Source organism: Dromiciops gliroides, chromosome 3 (assembly GCF_019393635.1).
Source record: "Dromiciops gliroides isolate mDroGli1 chromosome 3, mDroGli1.pri, whole genome shotgun sequence".
Classification (NCBI taxonomy): domain Eukaryota; kingdom Metazoa; phylum Chordata; class Mammalia; order Microbiotheria; family Microbiotheriidae; genus Dromiciops; species Dromiciops gliroides.
Window position 1 is genome coordinate 573,546,137 of NC_057863.1, and position 21,693 is coordinate 573,567,829.

At 37.6% G+C, this 21,693-nt stretch overlaps 1 protein-coding gene across 1 annotated transcript in view; it reads left to right on the forward strand.

Moving 5' to 3' along the window:
- Positions 1–21,693, forward strand: part of LOC122747963 (phosphatidylinositol 3,4,5-trisphosphate 3-phosphatase TPTE2-like) — an 82,151-nt gene that overhangs the window by 14,779 nt on the left and 45,679 nt on the right. Inside the window, exons 3-7 of the mRNA XM_043993725.1 lie at positions 2,838–2,885; positions 8,601–8,762; positions 9,090–9,209; positions 20,059–20,158; positions 20,573–20,636. Coding sequence (XP_043849660.1) covers positions 2,838–2,885; positions 8,601–8,762; positions 9,090–9,209; positions 20,059–20,158; positions 20,573–20,636 — 494 coding nt within the window. The remainder of the gene's footprint in view (positions 1–2,837; positions 2,886–8,600; positions 8,763–9,089; positions 9,210–20,058; positions 20,159–20,572; positions 20,637–21,693) is intronic.

The window sequence follows — 21,693 nt, forward strand, 5'->3', positions numbered from 1 at the left end:
CAGCTAGATGGTGCAGTGGATAGAGCACCGGCCCTGGAGTCAGGAGTACCTGAGTTCAAATCCGGCCTCAGACACTTAACACTTACTAGCTGTGTGACCCTGGGCAAGTCACTTAACCCCAATTGCCTCACTGAAAAAAAAAAGAAAGAAAGAAAAAAAGAAAAAAAGAAAAGAAAGAGTATAGCTAAACATTTGTCTCCTTAAGTCCACCAAGGCAAGTCTCTCAGAATTGAGCTGGGTGTGTTCTCAGAAAACAAACCTCAATCCATCACTGGGACAGCATCTGAAAGCTTAGGTGTGGTATCACATACTAGAGCTTTGCTCTTCTGGGACAGCCTTAATGAACTCAGCATTATCTCCATGCTATAATGAAAGCATCAAGTAAGAGACCTTAAATGGAAAGGGGGCATAATAAGCACTTTAGCAGAGTTTGAGTGATGACATTTTTGTTTTAATTTCTGCTTGTGTATCCTTACAGCTTATCAGTGTCTGGTACATTGTAACAGATGCTAATTAATCAACTGAAATAAAAAAGAAAACAGTTTTGTTAACTGGCATTTTCCAGTAATTAAACATTTTATTCTCTACTGAAAATTCAAAATGTTGTTCTCTACCTAGCATGAATCCTAGAGCAGTCTCATTGATAATATTGCAAGTCCCGAACTCTAACATAAGAAAATAATTATTTTCATCTCCTGAGACTCGACTGGCAGAAATATATAATAACTAATTATCTAGGGTGCTTGTTGCTTTCCATTTTCTTTCTGAAGCTCATCTTTTGGTCAATTCAATTCAATTAAAAAACATTTAATGAAGATTTGCTATGCACACTATATTGTCTTTGGCTGAGTGACAGATATTCTTAACATTAACAGTTTGTTATTGAATCCCTTTTGATTTCTCTTTCCTATTTACCTTTTTATGCTTCTCTTGAGTTTTATATTTGAAAGTCAAATTTTCTATTCACCTCTGGTCTTTTCATGAGGAATGCTTGAACATCCTCTATTTCATTAAATATCTATTTTTTTTCTCCCCAAGGGATTATACTCATTTTTTTTTCTGGGTAGGTGATTCTTGGTTGTGATACTGGCTCTTTTGCCCTCCAGGATATCATATTGCAAGTCCTCCAAATCCTTTCATGTAGAAGCTGCTAAATCTTTTGTTATCTCAAGCATGGCTCCACAACACTTGAATTGTTTCTTTCTGTCTGCTTGAAACATATTCTCCTTGACCTGCAAGCTCTGGAATTTGACTATAATGTTCTTAGGAATTTTAATTTTGGGATCCCTTTCAGGAGGTGATTGGTAGATTGTTTCCCTTGCTATTTTACCCTCTGGTTCTAGAATGCCAGGGCAATTTTCCTTGATAATTTCTTGACAGATTATGTCTAGTTTCTTTTTTGGTCATGTATTTCAGGTAGTCCAATAATTCTCAAATTATTTCTCCTAAATCTATTTTCCAGGTTAGTTGATTTTTCCAATGTGATATTTCGTATTCTTTCCTGTTTTTCATTCTTTTGATTTTGTTTTACTGTTTCTTGATGTCTCATGGAGTCCTTAGCTGCCACTGAATTTTAATTTTTAAGGAATTATTTTCTTCAGTGAGCTTTTGTACCTCCTTTTCCATTTGACCTATTTTACTTTTTAAAAAGTTCTTTTCTTCAGTGAGTTTTTTTTACCTCTTTTTCCATTTGGCCAGTTCTGCTTTTTTAAGGAATCTTCTTCATTGGATGCCCATGCCTCTTTTACCACTTGGCCTGTTCTGGTTTTTAAGGTATTATTTTCTTCATCCTCTGAATTAGATAATGGTCTGTTATCTGTGATTGTCTTCTTGGTTGTCTTTTTGCAAATACTTATTTTAAGGACTACAATAAATGATCAAGGTAACCTTAAGTTGAAGGAAGGAGGAAAAAAGTGTTGTCTGGCAAGTTGAATGTTCCTATGTATCCTAAAGCAAATAAGTTTACTCAGAAAATAAATTTAATTCCAATTATGAAAGTAGAAATCATGAAACAAGAATAGTTAATTCCATAGCAATTCAGTACCTATTTGTGAGACGTCTTTATTCATCCAACAAATCCAACTTTTGCCTACCATTTTCAATTTATTGCACCAGACATGTAGTTTTATGGATTTAAGGAATTCCTGGTAATGAAATTCCCTCTACCAATGCCAACTGGCAATTGTTCTGTAATTTATGGTCTTAAGGAGTTTCCAGGGACTCTGAGAATTTCAGAATTTTGTGCAGGGGTACACAGACAGTATGGATCAAAGGCAAGGCTTAAACCTGTGTGAGGCCAGTTTTTTATGCACCATAATAAGATGTCTTGAATTGCTTACAATACCCTCTACCAAAGTCTTACCATGGAGCTTTGTTGTAACTTGAAGAATTCTTTTAAGACACTGTCAGAGAAGGACAAGTTCTGGTGTTCCCTACTGAAATGGGACCAGCAGATCATATGTCCAAGGGTTTTCTTGAGAGAGGCAGTCACCAGAAATTGAGCCAAGAAGTGTTGAGGTTTTTTCAGTTACAGCAACTCACAAAGACTGTCGACTAAGGCAAAGAAGAATGAAAAGATCTGTATTGCTGGAATGAATTCCTCACAGCAAAAGGGTCATATTGTGTGTCAGTAATAAACAGGAGATGCTAAGTAATAACTGTTTCATCACAAATTGTTAACAGACTTTTCCTCACGTTACCTTTCCCCTGTGATAGGACAATTCAAAATAATGTTTTCTTTTAGATAACCATCCAATGCAAATTAGAGGAAATGTGAAATAAAATTTTGAAAGTGAGAGTATTGGATGATTGATTATAACTTTGTTTCTTCCCAACAGCCATTTTAAGAGAGCTATATCCTCTGTTGTGATGTCCCTCACTTTCAGGTATGAAAGACTACAAAGAATGCAAGAAGGTTTGACCTTCAATTTTAAGTTCATATCCACTGACTTCTCTTCAGTTGTTCTAGCTAAAGAATGAGATTGGGGTGGAGTGGGGGTGGTAGTGAGGGATGATTCAGCTCTGAGGGATTATTTCAGATAGGCTAAGCAAACTTATAAAAGATTGACTGATAAACCAGAATTTTAATTCATTTATATATAATGGAAGATGTAGTTGGCAGGATAATAGGTTTAGACCATTTGCAGAGGAAATTTCTGGAGGTTAGTGTCACTAGTGGAATCTGAAATAACTGAGGAACAAAGGTTCAAGCTTCTGAGCATATCATTTTATTAAGCAATGCATGCCAGTTGTATAACAAATTGGGACCAGGCCTCTTCAGCTTGCTACTGGACCCCAAATACAGGGGAAGAAAGATTTTTATGAATTAAAAGGAAACAATTAATAGGATATAAACCAGGATACAAAATTAGGTAATCTGATTTCTAATTGAAGGATACTGAAGGATTTTCCAAGTTGGGAGGGGGAAAGAATGGGTTTTGGTCAAATTGGGAGGTGGTAAGTGGGCTTCATGATCTTTCCTTTCCCAGAATTGGGAGATGTTGATTAATTGAATTCACCTGAATTTTATGAAATAATAAGTGGCTTATGCCGTGTATTTTCCCATGAATTATTTTCAGAAACACAAGTGGAGGATAATACATGTGACAGCACAAGATAGAGTCAGTGTCCATGAGATGGAACCCAATTGGTTCTCTCAATTCTCACACCAAATCAACTGTATTTTAGAACCAGCTTTTACTTGATTTCTTTACCTCTCCCCCTCCCTGCCCCACTCCAGAAGATCCAATTAAGATCACAAAGTTGTTTAGTGGACAAGGAATTAGAATAAGGGGAGTTAGAATGGTTAGAAATAAGAAAATTATAATAAAGGGAATAATGTGGTTATAAAAGACATTTCCAATAATTTATCATCTATTAACAAATTCTGTGTCTCCACTCCAGAGATATTTCTTTTTTATCATCCTTCAAAACACCCCTCCCCCTAGATAATACCACCAACACCCCAGGCACTTTGGTAAAGTCTTCGTTTTTGACAGTCTTCATTTGAGACCAGACAGATCATCACCCTTCTGCTATGATAACACAAGATTGGCATGTTATAATTAATTGGATAGCTCACATTAATGGCATTTTAGTGATGAAATTTAATTTTATTTAAGCTGATCAGAAACACATTTGGGGAAGTCACTTTCATGTAAGTGGGTAATCTCATTCTTTCTATATTGATTTTGATTTGCCTAAATTTCAGAGAGACATTTTCTGACCTTTTCTTCAAATTCTGGCTTACCTTCTTAGGCATCTGTAGTCCGCTATGCACTGACTCCATAGCACTAAAGGATTATTGTTCTCTCTTGACACTTTGTTTCTTTCTTTCTTTTTTTTTGGTGAGGCAATTGGGGTTAAGTGACTTGCCCAGGGTCACACAGCTAGTAAGTGTTAAATGTCTGAGGCTGGATTTGAACTCAGGTTCTCCTGAATCCAGGGCCAGTACTTCATCCACTGTGCCACCTAGCTGCCCCTAATTCCTTTTTTTAAAAAAGTGTTTTCATATAATAATATCGATCTCAAATAATAGGAACATCTCCTTTGAAATCTGTCACGTATCTGAAACCAACACAGCTATACATGACATATCATGATGATCATATTAATGAGTTATATAGTGTCAAAGGAGGAAGGTGAAAACAAGCCAAATGAGATAATATATGCAAATTCTTTGGTTATACTATGTACATATCAGCTGTTATTATTCTCACAGTAATAGTATGTCTAGATTGAAATGGGAAGAGAATGAAGGCAGGAAGACCTATTAGAAAGTTACTGAATAGGGGGCAGCTAGGTGGCACAGTGGATAGAGCACCAGCCCTGAATTCATGTGGTCCTGAGTTCAAATCTGGCCTCAGACACTTTACACTTACTACCTGTGTGACCCTGGGCAAGTCACTTAACCCTCATTGCCCTGCCCCACCAAATAAAAGAAAGAAATAAAAGAAAGTTACTGAATATTCCAGGCTGAAAATAATGGTGGCATTTATGAGGGTTGGGGTGATGGCACTGAGAATAAGAGAGGAAGGAATGGATTTGAGAGATGGGCTGGAGATGGAATTGACAAAATCTAGTAGCAGAGTCAAAAATAATACTAATCATTCAAATGGAGGAGATCAGGTGAATGGGAGGGTTACACATGGGAAGAGTAAGTTTGGGGAAAATATAATAATGTGCTTAATTTTAGATATGGTGACTTTGAGGTAACAGTGAAACATTTAGGTAGAGATGTCCTGAGGATTGTTGAAAAATGTATCTTTCTATTGCTCCAAAGGGAGACTAGGCTCTACACTCTCTACCTTGGAAATTTCATTTATATACATGGTTTCAATAACCATGTCCATACTGATAGTTCCCAAATTTGAATCTTTAGTACTCAGGGAATCTAAAGAAGTTCCTATTGGGTGGCCTCAATCTTCTCAATGAAGTGTAAAGCTCGAAATGTGTAAGAATGTTTTCAAGAATTAAATTTCATGCTTATTGAATAGCCTGTACTAGAAGCATACATCGATTTAAAATTTATATGCTAATTATAAATCACATTAATTAAAGAAGGTCTATTAAGGACCTCTACTGTGTTAACACTTTTATTACTATCAGTACTAGAAAGTAAACCAAGTTTCTTTATAGTAGTTTCCCTTCTATTTCATCCCAACTAGTTCGAATTGTAAAGATTTATTGTATTATCAAAATTTGGGCCTACAAAGTGGCTTTTTAATTTTGTTAGATGAGCTACTTCTAACTTTTCTTAAGTGTTCGTAAATGGAAATATTATTTTATGCTTAATTTACTCATTGTCTTAGTATATTATTAGCACACTAACATTATGCTGTGTCCTTAAAGTGTACTTTCATTTATTCAAAAAATATTAAGGATCTCATATATTTAATGTAAAGAGGAAATGAGGCATATTGGATAGAAGAAAAAGCTGAGTACCAATCCTGCCTCTGACATATACCACTTGTGTGACTGGGCAAGTGATTTCACCTTTTAGAGTCTCACAAAAATTTCTCAGGCTATAAACTGCAGAAGAGTTGCTGATATGCTTCAGTAAAGGGACATTTCCCTCCAGGAGTTTCCACATATGAACTCAAATGCCTAGACACAAGCACACACACATGTATATGTATATACATACACACATAGACATATATGCATATGTGTGATATACATTTTAAATATGTGTGTATATATATACACATATACACACATTCATTCAATGAGAGGCAGAGTGGTACAGTATATAGAAGGAAAGCTTTATAGATAGGAAGTTCAAGTCCTCCTTTTGACACATACTAGTTGTATGACTATGAACACATTATTTAACCCCTTATTGCTCCTTGCCAACTCTCCATAAATTGCAGATGAGTTATGTATATGCATTGGTTAAAGGAATTCCTTACAAGAGTTTCCCACATGGATGAAGTCATAGACCCATGCTAACAAAAACAACTTTGGCTAGCAATACAGAATTAAAATTTAGGATTATAGGTCTACATTTATTTTTCATTGTCAGGGGTATAGAATTTGATAATACTTGGTGACTGGATGTACGTGAGGAGGGAGAGTAAGGAGTCTAAAAATGACTTCCAAGTTAAGAGATGGGGAGAATGGCAATATCATTGCAACAGCTGGGAAAATCAGGAAGAGTGTGTGTAAAGAGAGATGGTAAGATTTGACTTAGGCCAGCTCAAGGTGAGTTTGAGGGGCTAATGGATGATCTTAGGTGTAGTTGCCCAACCGAAGGACTGTTTAATTTTTGTGTCTGTATCCCTAGAACCTAGATCAGTTCCTTCAAAATAGTAAGCACTTAAAATGGTGACTGAATTGAATCAAGCCTGGAGCTCTGGAGAGCTTTCAGGGTGAATGGTGTAGATTCGGGAGTCTCTAGAAGTAACTGTTGAAACTCTGGGAGTGGATGAGATCACTGAAAAAGGGGGTCTCAAGGAAAAAAAGAGAAGAGGACTGAGGATAGATCCAATTGAGGGAAGGGGAGTCAGTTAAAAAAAAAACAAGCAAAAAACCCCATTAGGGAAATTAGAGATACAGGATAGTGTGGTGTCACAGAAGCCATGGGAAGAAAGAATATCATGGAGCAGGTAATGGTGAATGTTGTACGAGACGTTGCAAGGAGGTCAAGGAGATTGAAGACTGAGAAAAGGCCATTAGATTTAGTCACGAAGAGGCCACTAGTGACCTTTCAGAGATCAGTACTGATAGCAAGACAATCTGGTATGGTTCAAAGAGGACTAGATTTGGAGTCCAAAGGTACCCAGGTTCAAATATCATCTCTTTCCTTTATTAGTAGGGTGGTCAGTTAACTCCTCTGAGCCTCAGTTTCTTCCTCTGTCAAATATGGATGATAATATCTTTCATACTCAACAAAGTTATTTTGAGGATTGCAGGATCATAGCTCTAGAGATAAAAGGGAGCTCTGTGTCCAACCCCTTCATGTTACAAACGAGGAAACTGAGGCACAAGGAATTGAGGTGACTTGTCTAAGACCACACAAGTAGTAAATATAAGAAGCAGCATAAGAGATAATTTAGATACACAATCTGTTTTGCAAACCTTAAAGTCTTGTGTATATGTCAGGTATTTTTATTAGAATACTAAAGATAGAGGCCATATTGCAAGGGTTGAGGAGTGAATGGATGGTCAAGAAATGGAGACAGGCAGTATAGACTATTCATTTAAGAAATTTGGAGTAAACAGAGAATAGAGATGATACAGTATCTCGAGGGGGTGGTAGAATTGAGGGAGGACCTTTTAGGGAAGGGAAGACCTGAACATGTCTACGGGCAAACGGAAAGGAGTCAATGGACATGGGTAAACAGAGACAGAGGATTCAAGAAAGACCATGATTGATGAAGCAAGGTCCCAAATATGAGATTAAGGACACAGCTTGTTTGTTTGGGGGTGGTGTGTGTGTGTGTCTGTGTGTGTGAGATTAATTGGCCTTAGCTGGAAGGAAAACTCCTCTTCCTCAGAGACCAGAAAGAAAGAAGAAAAGACGGGAGCTCCTTTAGGATAACCCTGAGTACCTTAGCAGTATAGGAGGAAAGGTCATCTCCTGAAAGTATGTAGGAAGAAAGGTTAGGAATGGGGTCTTAAAGGGACAGATTTGCACTATTGGGAATGTGATAGGGAAGGGTCAATAACTAATATAGAAAAAGATTGCCTAGTAGTCTTGAGCACCTAGTGAGGCCATACAGCATGTAGTTATATATATGATGTGAGAATTCTCAAGGAAGATCTAGATTTGTATAAGCCAAAGAGGAAAATTCATCTCCCCAAATAATAAGAATGTCTACAACCATTCGCTTAAAACTGAATTACAAATATATTAATTTCTTCCACTAATATCCAAACGACCTTCCTTCTCCCCCACCCCCCTATACACACCTCTCCCCACTCTTCAGGCATAAAAGGATAGAAATTTAGGGGGCTTTTTTCTTTTTTTCTGAATGAATTTCATCTTAAATGGTGAAGACGAACTTTTTTTTTGCTTAAAAATATGAATTAGGCTTGAGGTCGGATATGAAATGGGAGCTTCACTTTTCCTTCCTGATCTATTTTTTTCATCTTTATAGGTTTTTTAGTATCTTATTGATCTTCATTCATATTGGAGTACTGATTGCGGCTTTAGCCCTGACTCCTAAGGGTACGAAGTTACCTTTAGCCTATCGTATACTTTTTTTAGTTTTTGGCCTCTTCTTCCTTGCTGATGTGCTATTTCAAGTCTTTTTAGAAGGGTAAGTTGGACTTTTAAAAACATATAAAGCTATTCTCTGCTGATATGTGGCAAATGTTACTTGATGCCAAATAACTATTTGGTAGCTGCTATTTAAACCGATACTGGCATTTTTGTTAAGGGGACTGTGAAAATTTAGGATGAGAAGTTACCTTTTGAAACAATATTGTTTTCTCCTTCGTTTTTCAAATACCATTGTATTAATCTCTTAAAATGGATTAACTAATTACTTGGGATTAGGAGTGAGGGTGAAAAGGATTGGGGTTTAAAAAAATCTTCCTTGTGTTTCTTTTGAGAGGTAAATTTCATTGTTTTGCTTGCATTACAGAGTGAGAACGTATTTTTCTTCAAAAATCAATACGATAGATCTTTTTTCTATTCTGTTGGTCCTGGTGTTGGATATGACTTATATTTCTTTTGATATTGGAAAAGTTTCCCTTATCCCCAAGTAAGAAATATATGATTTATATGTCTTGAAATGTTCTGTGCTTTTCTTTTTATATATATATATATATATATATATATATATATATATATATATATATATATATATATATAGTTCCCTTCTTACACAAATATTACTACTGTCATTGTTCCAATTCTATACCATATATGTTGCTTGAAAAAGTTCTATTTAAATGTATGCTTGAGGGGGCAGCTAGGTGGCGAAGTGGATAAAGCACCGGCCCTGGATTCAGGAGTACCTGAGTTCAAATTCGACCTCAGACACTTGACACTTACTAGCTGTGTGACCCTGGGCAAGTCACTTAACCCCCATTGCCCCGCAAAAAAAAAAAAAAAGTTAAATGTATGCTTGATTTTTATTTTCAAATGACATTATTCCAATACTACTGCTATCACTACTACTACTACTAACTTAGCTTTGAGATTTGCAAAATGCTTACAAATATTGTCTCATTTTATCTAGACATACATGTGAGCCCAGGAGCTGTATTTTTTGAATGAACTTAGAGGTCCAAGGAAGAGCCCCAAATCTCTGACTCTCCTATTAAAGTTTGAATATGTTAATTAATAGTTATCAAGTACCAACTATGTAAGGTAGTGATATATGTAGCTTTTGAGAAAGCAAGGGGGTTTCCACAGTCTCTCACATCTGAGATGAGGTCCACAAGGCAAGAGGAAAGATCCTGCTGGATCATAATCAGTCAAACAATCAGTCAATATTTATTAAGCACCTACTTTGTTTCAGGCACTGTGCTAAGTGCTAGGGACATAAAAGGAAGCAAAAGACAGTCCCAGCCATCAAGGAGCTTACAGTCTAATACCAGGAAGGCAAAAATCTTTCAGTATTGTTACAACTGACAAGTAATTGATAGGGGAAAATATGATGCATAGGATTAAACAGTTTAAAGATCATGCATCAGATGGCTCACTTTGGGGCTTTGTTCTATTTTCTGGGTCTCTGGTTTAGCTTGGCATCCTCAGGGCCTGACCCCAAATAAGGTCAAAATGGATGAAGACGATTATGACAGCTCTAGAATCAGAGAGGGGAGATATTTTCCTGTATACTCTCTCTTTTCTGGAATTCACAACACTGCTTTTTCTTTGTTCTTTTCCTCAACTACTCCTCAGTTTCCTTTGCTAGGTCATCAACTATAACACATGCCTTAATTGTTGATATATTCAAATGTTTTGTTCTAGCCACTCATCTCTTTCTTCTCTCTATTCTTTCCACTGGTGATGTCATCAGCTCCTGAGGTTTTAAATATCACCTCTATAAATATAGAGGTGATTCTCAGACTATGTATCTAGCCCTAGCCCTTGTCCTAGTCTCTCTCCTGGGTGCCAGTCCTATATTACCAACTGCCATTTGGCATTTTGAACTGGATATATATTTATCACAAACTTAGTTATCTAAAATAGAACTCATTATTTCCCCTTACTTCACCCCTTCCTTCTTCCAAACTTCCCTATTTCTGTTGAAGCCACTTATATTCTTCAAATCTTTCAGGTTCATAACCTTAGCATTACCCTTTATTCTTCACCCTCCCTCACTCCACATATACAATCACCTGGCAAATTTGTTATTTCTAACTCCACAATATCTCTTACAACTGACTCTTTCTCTACTTACACTGCCCTAATCCGGGCCCTTATCACCTCCTGACTGAAATATATCTTCTTTTAAAAATGGATTCTTATTAATATCTTTAGTTTGTTAAAATTCTGCAGATGTCTCCCTCTCTTTTCCCAAGAGAACCATACCTTATAATAATGATTTTTTAAAAAAAGGGTAAAAAATCATTCCAATGAAAAAAATCTGGCATCACATGCAATGTTCCACACCTCAGATACCCTTCTCTGCCTAAACTTGCTCTTTGTCATTTAAAAACATTGGGGTTTTTTAATATTTTTTGATTGTTGTTGTTTCCATTTCCATTTTTGTAGTCTTGTGTATATAATTTTCTTGGCTCTGTGGCTTCTCTCTACATCAATTCATGAAAGTCTTTCCATACTTCTCTGTATTCCTCACATTCATCATTTCTTACAGTGCAGTAAGAGTTCATGCCATTCATATCCCATAATTTGTTTAGCCATTCCCCATTTGATTGACATCAACTTTGTTTCCCATTCTTTACTGCCACAAAAAAGGGCTTAATAAAAGGTATAAATAAAATACTCTGGTGTCTATGGAGCTTCCCTTTTTGTCAATGATCTTGCAATGTGCCTTGCAATGGAATCTCTGGAACAAAGAATTTTGAATACTTTATTTGCATAATTCCCAACTGCTTTCCGGAATGGTTGTCCTAAGGCACAACTCCACCAACAATACATTAGTGTGCCTATGTCTACAATGTTGATTATTTCTATCTTTGCCACTGTGCTGGATATGTGGTGAAATGTCAGGGTTGCTTTGATTTGCATTTCTCTTATTTTTGGTGATTTGGAAAGTTCATTCTTATGGTCATTAATTGTTTGCAATTATTCTTTTTTCCCATCTTTTTTCTTTTTTTGTGGGGCAATGAGGGTTAAGTGACTTGTTCAGGGTCACACAGCTAGTAAGTGTCAAGTGTCCGAGTCCTGATTTGAACTCAGATCCTTCTGAATTCAGGGCTAGTGCTTTATCAACTGAGCCACCTAGCTGCCCCTACAATTATTCTTTAAGAACTGTTTGTTCTCAAATTGTTTCACTACCTAAATATTAGGAAATGGATTTTGGTCACCTAGATTTCTATTAGTTGCCCATATATGTCATATATATATATATATATATATATATATATATATATAAAACCCTTATGAGAGATACTTGATACAACAATGTTTTTTCTCCCTTCTTTTGTGCAACTTCTCTTCTTATCCTAGAGGCAATAATTTTGTTTTTGCAAAAACATTTAAATTCCATGTATCACAGGTCTATATTTTATTTCTTATAATTGTCCCTATCCCTTTTTTAAGAATTCATCTCATATGCTAATCCATTGTTGGTGGAATTGTGAATGGATCCAACCATTCTGGAGTGCAATTTGGAATTATGCCCAAAGGACTGTAAAATTGTACATACCCTTTGATCCAGAAATATTACTGCTAGGTTTCTATCCCAAAGACTCCTAAAAAGGAGAAAAACACCTATTTGTACAAAAATATTTATAGTAGCTCTTTTTGTGGTGGTTAAGAATTGGAAATCAAAGGAATGCCCATCAATTGGGGAATGACTAAACAAGCTGTGGTATATAATTGTGATGGAATATTATTGTGCTATAAGAAATGACAAACAGGATGATTTCAGAAAAGCCTGGAAAGACTTATATGAACTGATATTAGAGAAGTGAAAAGAACCAGGAGAACCATTGTGCACAGTGACAGCAATATTGTTCCATGAAGAACTGTGAATGACTTAACTAGTCTAAGCAATATAATGATCCAAGACAACCCCAAAGGACTAATGATGAAGCACATTATCCACCTCCAAAGAAAGAACTGATAATGATGGAACACAGAATGAAGCATGCTATTTTTCACTTTCATTTTTTTCTTTTATTCAAGTTTTCTTATACAAAATGACAAATATGATAATGTTTTACATAATTACACATGTATAATATTTATCTGATTGCTTACTGCCTCAGGGAGGGGAAAGGGGAGGGAAGAAAAGGAGGGATAAAATTTGGGACTCAAAACTTTCGATTAAAATACTTATCATTAAAAAAAGAATTCAGGGGCAGCTAGGTGGCACAGTGGATAGAGCACCGGCCCTGGAGTCAGGAGTATCTGAGTTCAAGTCCGGCCTCAGACACTTAACACTTACTAGCTGTGTGACCCTGGGCAAGTCACTTAACCCCAGTTGCCTCACTAAAAAAAAAAAAAAAGAATTCATCTACTTGTAGCTGTGAAAGGTATACGACTTATTTTTCTTCTCTGTTTTTTTAATGGTGCTTAATATTGAAGTTGCATATCTATTTTGAGTTTATTATAGAATATTATTTGATGATAATCTAAGCCTAATTTCTGCTAGACTGCTTTCTGTCTCCCCTCTTTCTAAAACCACTTCCACCCAGCTGCTATCATGATTTTCCTAAAGTATAAATCTGACCGTGTCGCTCCTCTATAAAGTCCAATGTTTCTTTTTTTTTTTTTTTTTTTTTTGGTGAGGCAATTGGGGTTAAGTGACTTGCCCAGGGTCACACAGCTAGTAAGTGTTAAGTGTCTGAGGCCGGATTTGAACTCAGGTACTCCTGACTCCAGGGCCGGTGCTCTATCCACTGAGCCATCTAGCTGCCCCCAATGTTTCTTAACTATCAGATTAAATATAAACTCCGTTTGACGTTTAAGTCCCTTCACAACGTGCCCCTAACCTATCTTTCCAGCCTTAGTTTATATTATCCCTCCAGGGCAGCTAGGTGCCCCAGTGGATAGAACACTGGCCCTGAAGTTGGGAGGACCTGAGTTCAAATTTCACCTCAGACACTTACTAGTTGTGTGACCCTGGGCAAGTCACTTAACCCCAATTGCCTTAAATATCTGGGACCATCTCCAGTCCTCCTGATATATCTTGCCTCTGGACCCAGATGGCTCTGGAGGAAAGAGTGAGGTTGGTGATCTTGTACAGCCTCCCTCACTTAAATCCAATTCATTTCAAGCCATGACATCACTCTGATGTCATGGTCCTCTTTGAGAATGAAGGGAATAAAAATAAAATAAAAAATATTTTTTAAAAAGGGGGGCAGCTAGGTGATGCACCAGCCCTGGATTCAGGAGGACCCAAGTTCAAATCCGGCATCAAACATTTAATACTTACTAGCTGTGTGACCCTGGGCAAGTCACTTAACCCTCATTGCCCTGCTAAAAATAAAAAATATTTTTAAAAAGAGAGAATGAAGGGCAAACAACTACAACATTATCCCCCTCCATACACTCAACAGTCTGACCTAATTGGTCTTCCTCTTCCTCAGACATGACACTCCATTTTTCATCTCAGTGTCTTTGTTCTGACTATACCCCCTTGTAGAATCTCCAGTTTCCTTAAAAACTTAGCTCATACCACCTTCTCCATGAATTCTTTCCTGATCCTCCATCTTCTAGGGCCTTCCTCCAAAAACGTTACCTTGAACTTATTTTATATATACTCATATGCATGTGTGTGTGTGTGTGTGTGTGTGTATATATATATATATATGTATACATATATATGTATATATATATGTATGCACATACATCTGTGTGTATAGATGTATATGAGGGAAGCTGTTAATATGTATATATCTGTGTGTGACACACACGTTATCTCCTTCAATAGAATGTAAGGTTCTTAAAGTCAAAGTTATTTTCCAGTGGCTCCTTATCATCTCCAGGATTAAATATAAAAGTCTTCTACTTGGCATTCAAAGCCTTTTATAACCTTGCCTCTGCACCACCACCTGTCTTACATTTTATACTACCTCTGACCCCACCAGGTCCTCTTTGATCTAGTCAGTGACACTGATCTCCTGGCTGTTCCTTGACCAATACATTATATATCTTGGTTCTGGGAATTTTCTCTGGCTGTCCTCCATGCCAAGAATGCTCTTCCTCTTTCTCCCTCCTGGCTCACCTGGCTTCCTTCAAATCCCAACTTGAATTCTACTTCCTATAGGAAGCCTTTCCCAATCCCTCTTAATTCTAATATCTTCCTTCCACTGAGTATTTTTTTTTGCAGGGCAATAAGGGTTAAGTGACTTGCCCAGGGTCACACAGCTACTAAGTGTCAAGTGTATGAGGCTGGATTTGAACTCAGGTCCTCCTGAATCCAAGACCAGTGCTTTATTCACTATGCCACCTAGGTGCCCCCCATTGAGTATTTCCTATTTATTCTGAACATGGTTTGTTTGTACAGTTATTGGTACGCTATCTCTGTTATTAGATGAGAAGCTCCTCAAGAGGAGGAACTACCTTATGACTTTGTATCCTCAGCACTTAGCATATTGTCTGGTACATAATAGGTCCTTAATAAATGCTTATTAACTGAATAAATATTTTTTCCCATCCAAGTTCACTCACCTCCTCAGATCCATGCTCAGACCCTCTTGGCAGTCCACTGCTTCTAGGTTAAGAGCACCTGAGAAAGAAAAATTAGAAAGGCTGTTAAGTCTTAAGAATAAACCTCTATGGGAGTAGCTAGGTGACTCAGTGGATAAAGCACTGGCCCTGGATTCAGGAGGACCTGAGTTCAAATCCAGCCTCAGACATGTGACACTTACTAGCTGTGTGACCCTGGGCAAGTCACTTAACCCTCATTGCCCCCCCCCCAAAAAAGAATAAATCTCTGAAGACAAAAAAAGAAATTGTTCTAAGGAAGAGGAAAAAGAGAAATTATCTAAAAAGAGCAACATAGATTCACAGAGCACTCATCAACCAAATTAGATTTTTGAATTTTAAATTTTTTAGATTTTAAAAAAACCTATAAAAAAGATGAATGCAAGAATAGGTAAAAGTAAATGAATACAAAAGCATGGTACTGTCTTGTAAGAATAACGATGTCTTACCATCTTTCTCCTAAATATTTTGCAAATGGATTTATATTCTAAACCATGTTCTCTCTGGCTTTTAAGTCTCCACATTTGGCAAAAAAGACAGTTGCCACTGGTTGGAGAAGTTTCTGGATTCTTTTGGCCTTCTTACTGTGATGACTGCTTTCCATCAGTTAGACTTCTGTAGAAAATGTCATTAGGCCTAATTCCCATTTTTTTGGTGTCAATAGCTTACTTGACTAGATTATATTAGAACTACTTCAATTGGATAGACCATTTTCTTCTTTTTTCTTCATCCCTTATTCTAATTTGATCTTGATTTTTATTTTTGCTTCCACAAATTGATGGTCTGTTTACACATAACTGATTCTGAAATGATTTTCACATCAGCAACTCATCACTGACTCTATGCTAAGTTGTAATCAATTTCCTTTTTTAAAAAAAAAATGTTCACTATTTCAGTACCCTCCAACTTCCATCTTGAAGAAAGTATTCAGGACAGGTGTATAGTTTCATATTAATTTACAAGCATTTTAGTCTCTTGTTTCTTAACATTGAACCATATTTTTCTGACATACTTTTCTCTCTCTTATGTCAAACTTGGCATTGAAATCACTAAGTATTACTGTATATTGACTTTCTTTGGAAGATTACTTTCTTGCTCCTCATATCTTTTTAGTGATATAGAGATCCAGGTATATTTAAGCATCTAGATGCCATAGTGGATAGAGTGCTGGACTAATCAGGAAGACAAGTTCAAATTCAGCCTCAAACACTGTTTACTAGCTTGTGACTTTAGGCAAATCACTTCACCTCTGTCTTCCTCAGTTTCCTCATCTATAAGATGGGGATAAAAATAGTTCCTATCACCTAAGAATAAATTGGATAATATTTATAAAATGATTTTCAAACCTTAAAGTACTATATAAATGCTAGCTATGATCAAGATGATGATGAGAATTCTAGTTGTGAAATATGAAGCACATGAATTATTTAGTAATTTTTGCATGTTTCCAACCCATTTTTGAGCATCATTGAAGTAATTCAGGACACTACTAGCAGTTGTTTTACATGCCTATCTTACATTCCCAGTCCCTTCAAAAATCACTTTTCCTATATTTTACTATTTTTGCTACCTTGATCAATTAGTAAACAGTTTGGGGCAGCTAGGTGGCACAGTGAATAGAGCACTGGCTCTGAAGTTGGGAAAACCCGAATTCAAGTCTGACTTCAGACACTTAATAGCTGTGTGACCCTGGGCAAATCACTTAACCCCAATTACTTTAAATATCAGGGGCCATCTCCAATCATCCTGTTGTATATTTTGCCTCTGGACTCAGATGGCTCTGGATGAGAGAGTGAGATTGGTGACCTTGCACAGCCCTCCCTCACTTAAATCCAATTTACTGCAAATCATGACATCACCTCCTGATGTCATGGTCCTCTTTCAGAATGAAGGACCAATAATAACAATAACAAGCAGTTTAATTTGATTAAATAACACGCTAATAAACTACAGGCAAAGATACATGCATTTCAGATGCTCCAACTTTACTGAGTGGGAACTCAATCTCACTCATTCCACATTAGGGTGAAGAAACAAAAGTTCTGTTTAACACAAACTTCTCAACTCCTGTTGGATTCAGACATTGCTCTCAACAGTCTACTTGTGCTTAGATGTTAGACTTCTTGCTTGTCACAGGAACTTCAATCTTGCCGGATATCTCTATGCTATTTACTTATTGGCTCAACTGGTCAAGAACTCACAGGCTTTACTTCCTGCTTTTCCACCTGGGACTTCTGAAATAGCCTCCCTCAGCCTCTCTCCTTATCCCTCTCCCTTTCCCTCTTCCTCTCTCCTTCTCCCTTTCCATCTCTCTCTCCCTCTCCCTATATTTTCACTGTGAAAGTCTAAACATTCAACAACATCCCTTGTAGCATACTGCAGGGTTCCCTGGGAAATACTTTATGACTCACACTCTAAACCCTCACTGGGTCATATCAACCGTAGGAAAAAGTCTTTTAAGTCATGGTGTGAGGAAGGGGGCTTACAGGATGAACAACCTACCATGTGCCAGTGACTTGCCCAAGGTTACATGGCTAGTAAGTGTCTAAGGCTGGATTTGAACTCAGGAAGATGAGTCTTCCTGACTCCAGGCTGAACACTATGTCACTTAGTAAGCATTGTGGTTTACTTATACATATAATCAATAGGGAATACCATTTTTTCAATTCTTGACATCTTTGAAACCTTTGACACTACCAATATCCATCTTCTTGACATTTTTTCCTCTTTAGGTTTTTATGACCTTGCTCTCTTCTGGTTCTCTTCCCACCCATCTGACCACTCCTTAGTCTTCTTTGCTACTAACATGGCTATCTCTCCCTCTCACCATCCCTGCCCTCTCATACACACATTGGCTTTCTCCTGGGCCCTCTTTCTCTTTTTCTTCTATACTCTTGCTTTGTGATCTCAGCATCTCCCATGGGCTCAACTATCATCTCTATGATTTGCAGATCTATATACATCCAACTCTAATCTCTCCTGAGCTACAATCTTGTCTCTTGGATATCCTGTGGGGGATCTCAAACTTACCATGCCCCAAAAAGAACTTATCTTCCCCCATCCTCTTTTTAACTGTTGCTATTGAGGCAAGAGCACCATCCCCCTAGTCATCAAAGCTTCCATTCTCTTGTGTAATCCTCATTTCCTAATTTACCCTCACCCCATATATGCAATCAATCATTAAATCTTATCATTCATTTTTCCACATTTCTTGCATAGAACCCCTTCTCTTCACTCCCGTGGCTGCCATACTGGTGCTAATTTCCTCACACCCAGACTATAGCAATAACCTGGTTGGTCTCCCTGACTCAAGTCTCTCCCCATTCTTATCCAATCTCCCACTCAGCAGCCAAAGTGATTCTCCTTAATTATAGGTCTAACCATATCACTCCCCATCCAAATTTAATAAACTTCAATGGCTCCCTATTCCTTGTAGGATTAAATGTAAAATCCTTTATTTGTCATTTAAAATCCTTTACAACCTGGCCCCTTCTGTCTTTCCAGTCTTCACTTCCAGAGTATACCTTATATCCTTCCATGAACTCTTAAATTCATCTATATGAGCCTATTGTTTCTCACACTTGGCTCTCCCACTATCTCCCAACTCCATGCACTTACATTGGCTGATCTCCATGCATAGACTGCTTTCCAAATCCTGGCTCAAACCCTACCTTCTGTAGTAGGTCTTTACATGACTTCTCCCCTCCCCCATTTCTGTCCCTCTAAGATTACTTTCTTTTTATGTTATATGTACATAGTTATTTGTATATTGTCTCCTCAATGAGTGTGGGCTCCTTGAGGGCAGGGTATGTTGTTCTTCTCTTTTCTCTGTATCCCTAGCATTTAGCACATAGTGAGAGCTCAAGAGATATTTATTTGACTGACTGACTAAAAGTCTTCAGGCAGACCTGTCAGGATGCCGCTGAGGACCCTTCTAACTCTGAGATTTTGTGATTCTGTGTTCCTCCCTACCCCCACTTCCCCTGCTTTCCAGCTCCCTTTAATGTATTGTCTTCCCCCATTAGAATGTAAACTACTTGAGGGCAAGGACTGTATTTCTTTCTGTTTTTTTTATTAATATTTCCTGTACTTAGCACAGTGCCTGGCACATAGCAACCACTTAATAAATACTTGATGACTGACTGTTTACTGTTCGCAACATTCTATTTCTGGTTATTAAGTTTCAATTCCAACATCCCCCAACTCATATATCCCTGACTTGGACACTGTGTTGTTCTTATTGTCTCTAATGGTGATGTTAAAACATCTTACATAAAGCTTTGCACTTTGCAGAATACTTTTCCCATTCATGATCTCATTTGATCTTTATAATAACTGTGTGAGTTATGGAGGGAAGGTATGATTTTCCCCCAATATTTTACAGAGAAAGTAATTGAAGTTGATGGAAGTTAAAAGAGCTTCCGAAAGGTACATAGTTAATAAATGGCAAAGCTGGGAAAGGAACTGAGGCCTTTGGTCCTATACAATTCCATAATCTGGACATCCCAGCTCCAATTTCTAATGGCTTAAGGTGGCTTTGGAGTTAAAAGTGTCCCTTATAACTATGTACTGACAACTTTGAAACTTCCCAAAAAACCCCAAACCAATGCCCAGATCCAGTAGCTCTCCTACCTGAAGGGGGCTTCCTGAGTCTCCCCTGGGTGGAAGCAGATTGAACAAAAAATGAACTTGAACCTTTGACTCTTTCTTGCCATTAACTGCAAGTTCTGAAGCAAAATTTTTTCTTTTGTGTTCACTGTTAGGTTGACATTTGTCCTAAAAGCTTTAAGACTTTTTGTCCTAGTAAAAGTATTTCAGCTGGCCAGTGAGAAAAGAAAGATTGAAAAAGCAGCTAGAAAGTTGGTAAGTAGGCAAACCCTCTTTTGGATTCTGAAGCATATCTGTTATTCTAGCTAGACAGTGTATATAGTATCTGCTATGAGCCAGGCACTATGCTAAGCCCTTTGCAAATATTATCTCATTTGATCCTCACAACAACCCTGGGAGACAGGGGCTGTTATCCCCATTTTACAGTTGAGGAAACTGAGGCAAACAAGAAGTTAGTGACTTGTTCAAGGTCACACAGCTATCAAGTACACAAGACTGGATTGAATTCAGGTCTTCCTAACTCCAGGCCTAGTACTCTAAGCAGTGTGCTACCTAGATGCCTCTTATTCTGGGAGCTACTGGCAAGGATGACATATATCTAGGTAATATATGTATGTTCTTTGTTGTTAGGTGGGCATACATTTACAAATCTGTCATTTTCTCTCCAAGGTTTCAGAAAACAAAAGACGTTACAAGAAAGATGGATTTGACCTAGACCTCACTTATGTGACTGGTTTGTACAGCTTGATAAAATTACCTAATGACTATCTACAATGGCTTGTTGATTTGCATGCACTAACTTAAAAAATATGCTCCCTTGTCAATAATTCGGTTTATGTTTTGCTTTGGTTTAATCCAAACCAGATTGCTTTTTTCAAAACATTCTGCATTCGAAAAACCTTTCTCTTTGTTCTTACTGAGTTTCCCTTCTACTCTTGCAAATATAGAATGGAAGGGGGTGGGATAATGCACACATATGTAAGAGTGGTAGTGTTGGGGTGGAAATGGGGAATCAATGCTATCATTTTTATTATCTCTCAGCCAAAAGATATTTGACTATCAAACATATTTTTTAAACTATAGGAAGAGAACTCTTCCTGCCCTCTTTGTGGATTATAATTGCCTAATCTGCAAGAAAAACCACTGAGGAAGAGCTCTGAGTCAAGGACCCTTTATTAAAGAGTCTATGGGGGGGGGGCCAGTTAGGTGGCGCAGTGGATAGAGCACCGGCCCTGGAGTCAGGAGTACCTGAGTTCCAAATCCGGTCTCAGGACACTTAACACTTACTAGCTGTGTGACCCTGGGCAAGTCACTTAACCCCAAATTGCCTCACTAAAAAAATAAAAATAAAAGAGTCTATGGGGGGTGGGGCAGCTAGGTGGTACAGTGGATAAAGCACCAGCCCTAGATTCAGGAGGATCTGAGTTCAAATGTGACCTCAGACACTTGACACTTACTAGCTGTGTGACCCTGGGTAAGTCACTTAACCCTCATTGCCTGCAAAAAAAAAAGAGAGAGAGAGTCTATGGCCCCCTCCAATTAAGTGGACCTCATATTTTCCTCATGATCTGAGAAGCCCCCTTAGTTTTATAGTGCTTGATACCTGGACAGTCCAGGTGAAGCAGACCAGAAATATAGTCTTACTGCCCTTGACTGTCCAGGAAAGTCAACACAAAATACAGAATCCTGCTGACTAACAAATGGGCTGGTGAACAGACCTTAAAAGACCTAGCCTGACCTTTCAGGAGATCCTAATAAGCCAAAGAGCACATTCATGGACTGGTAGAAAG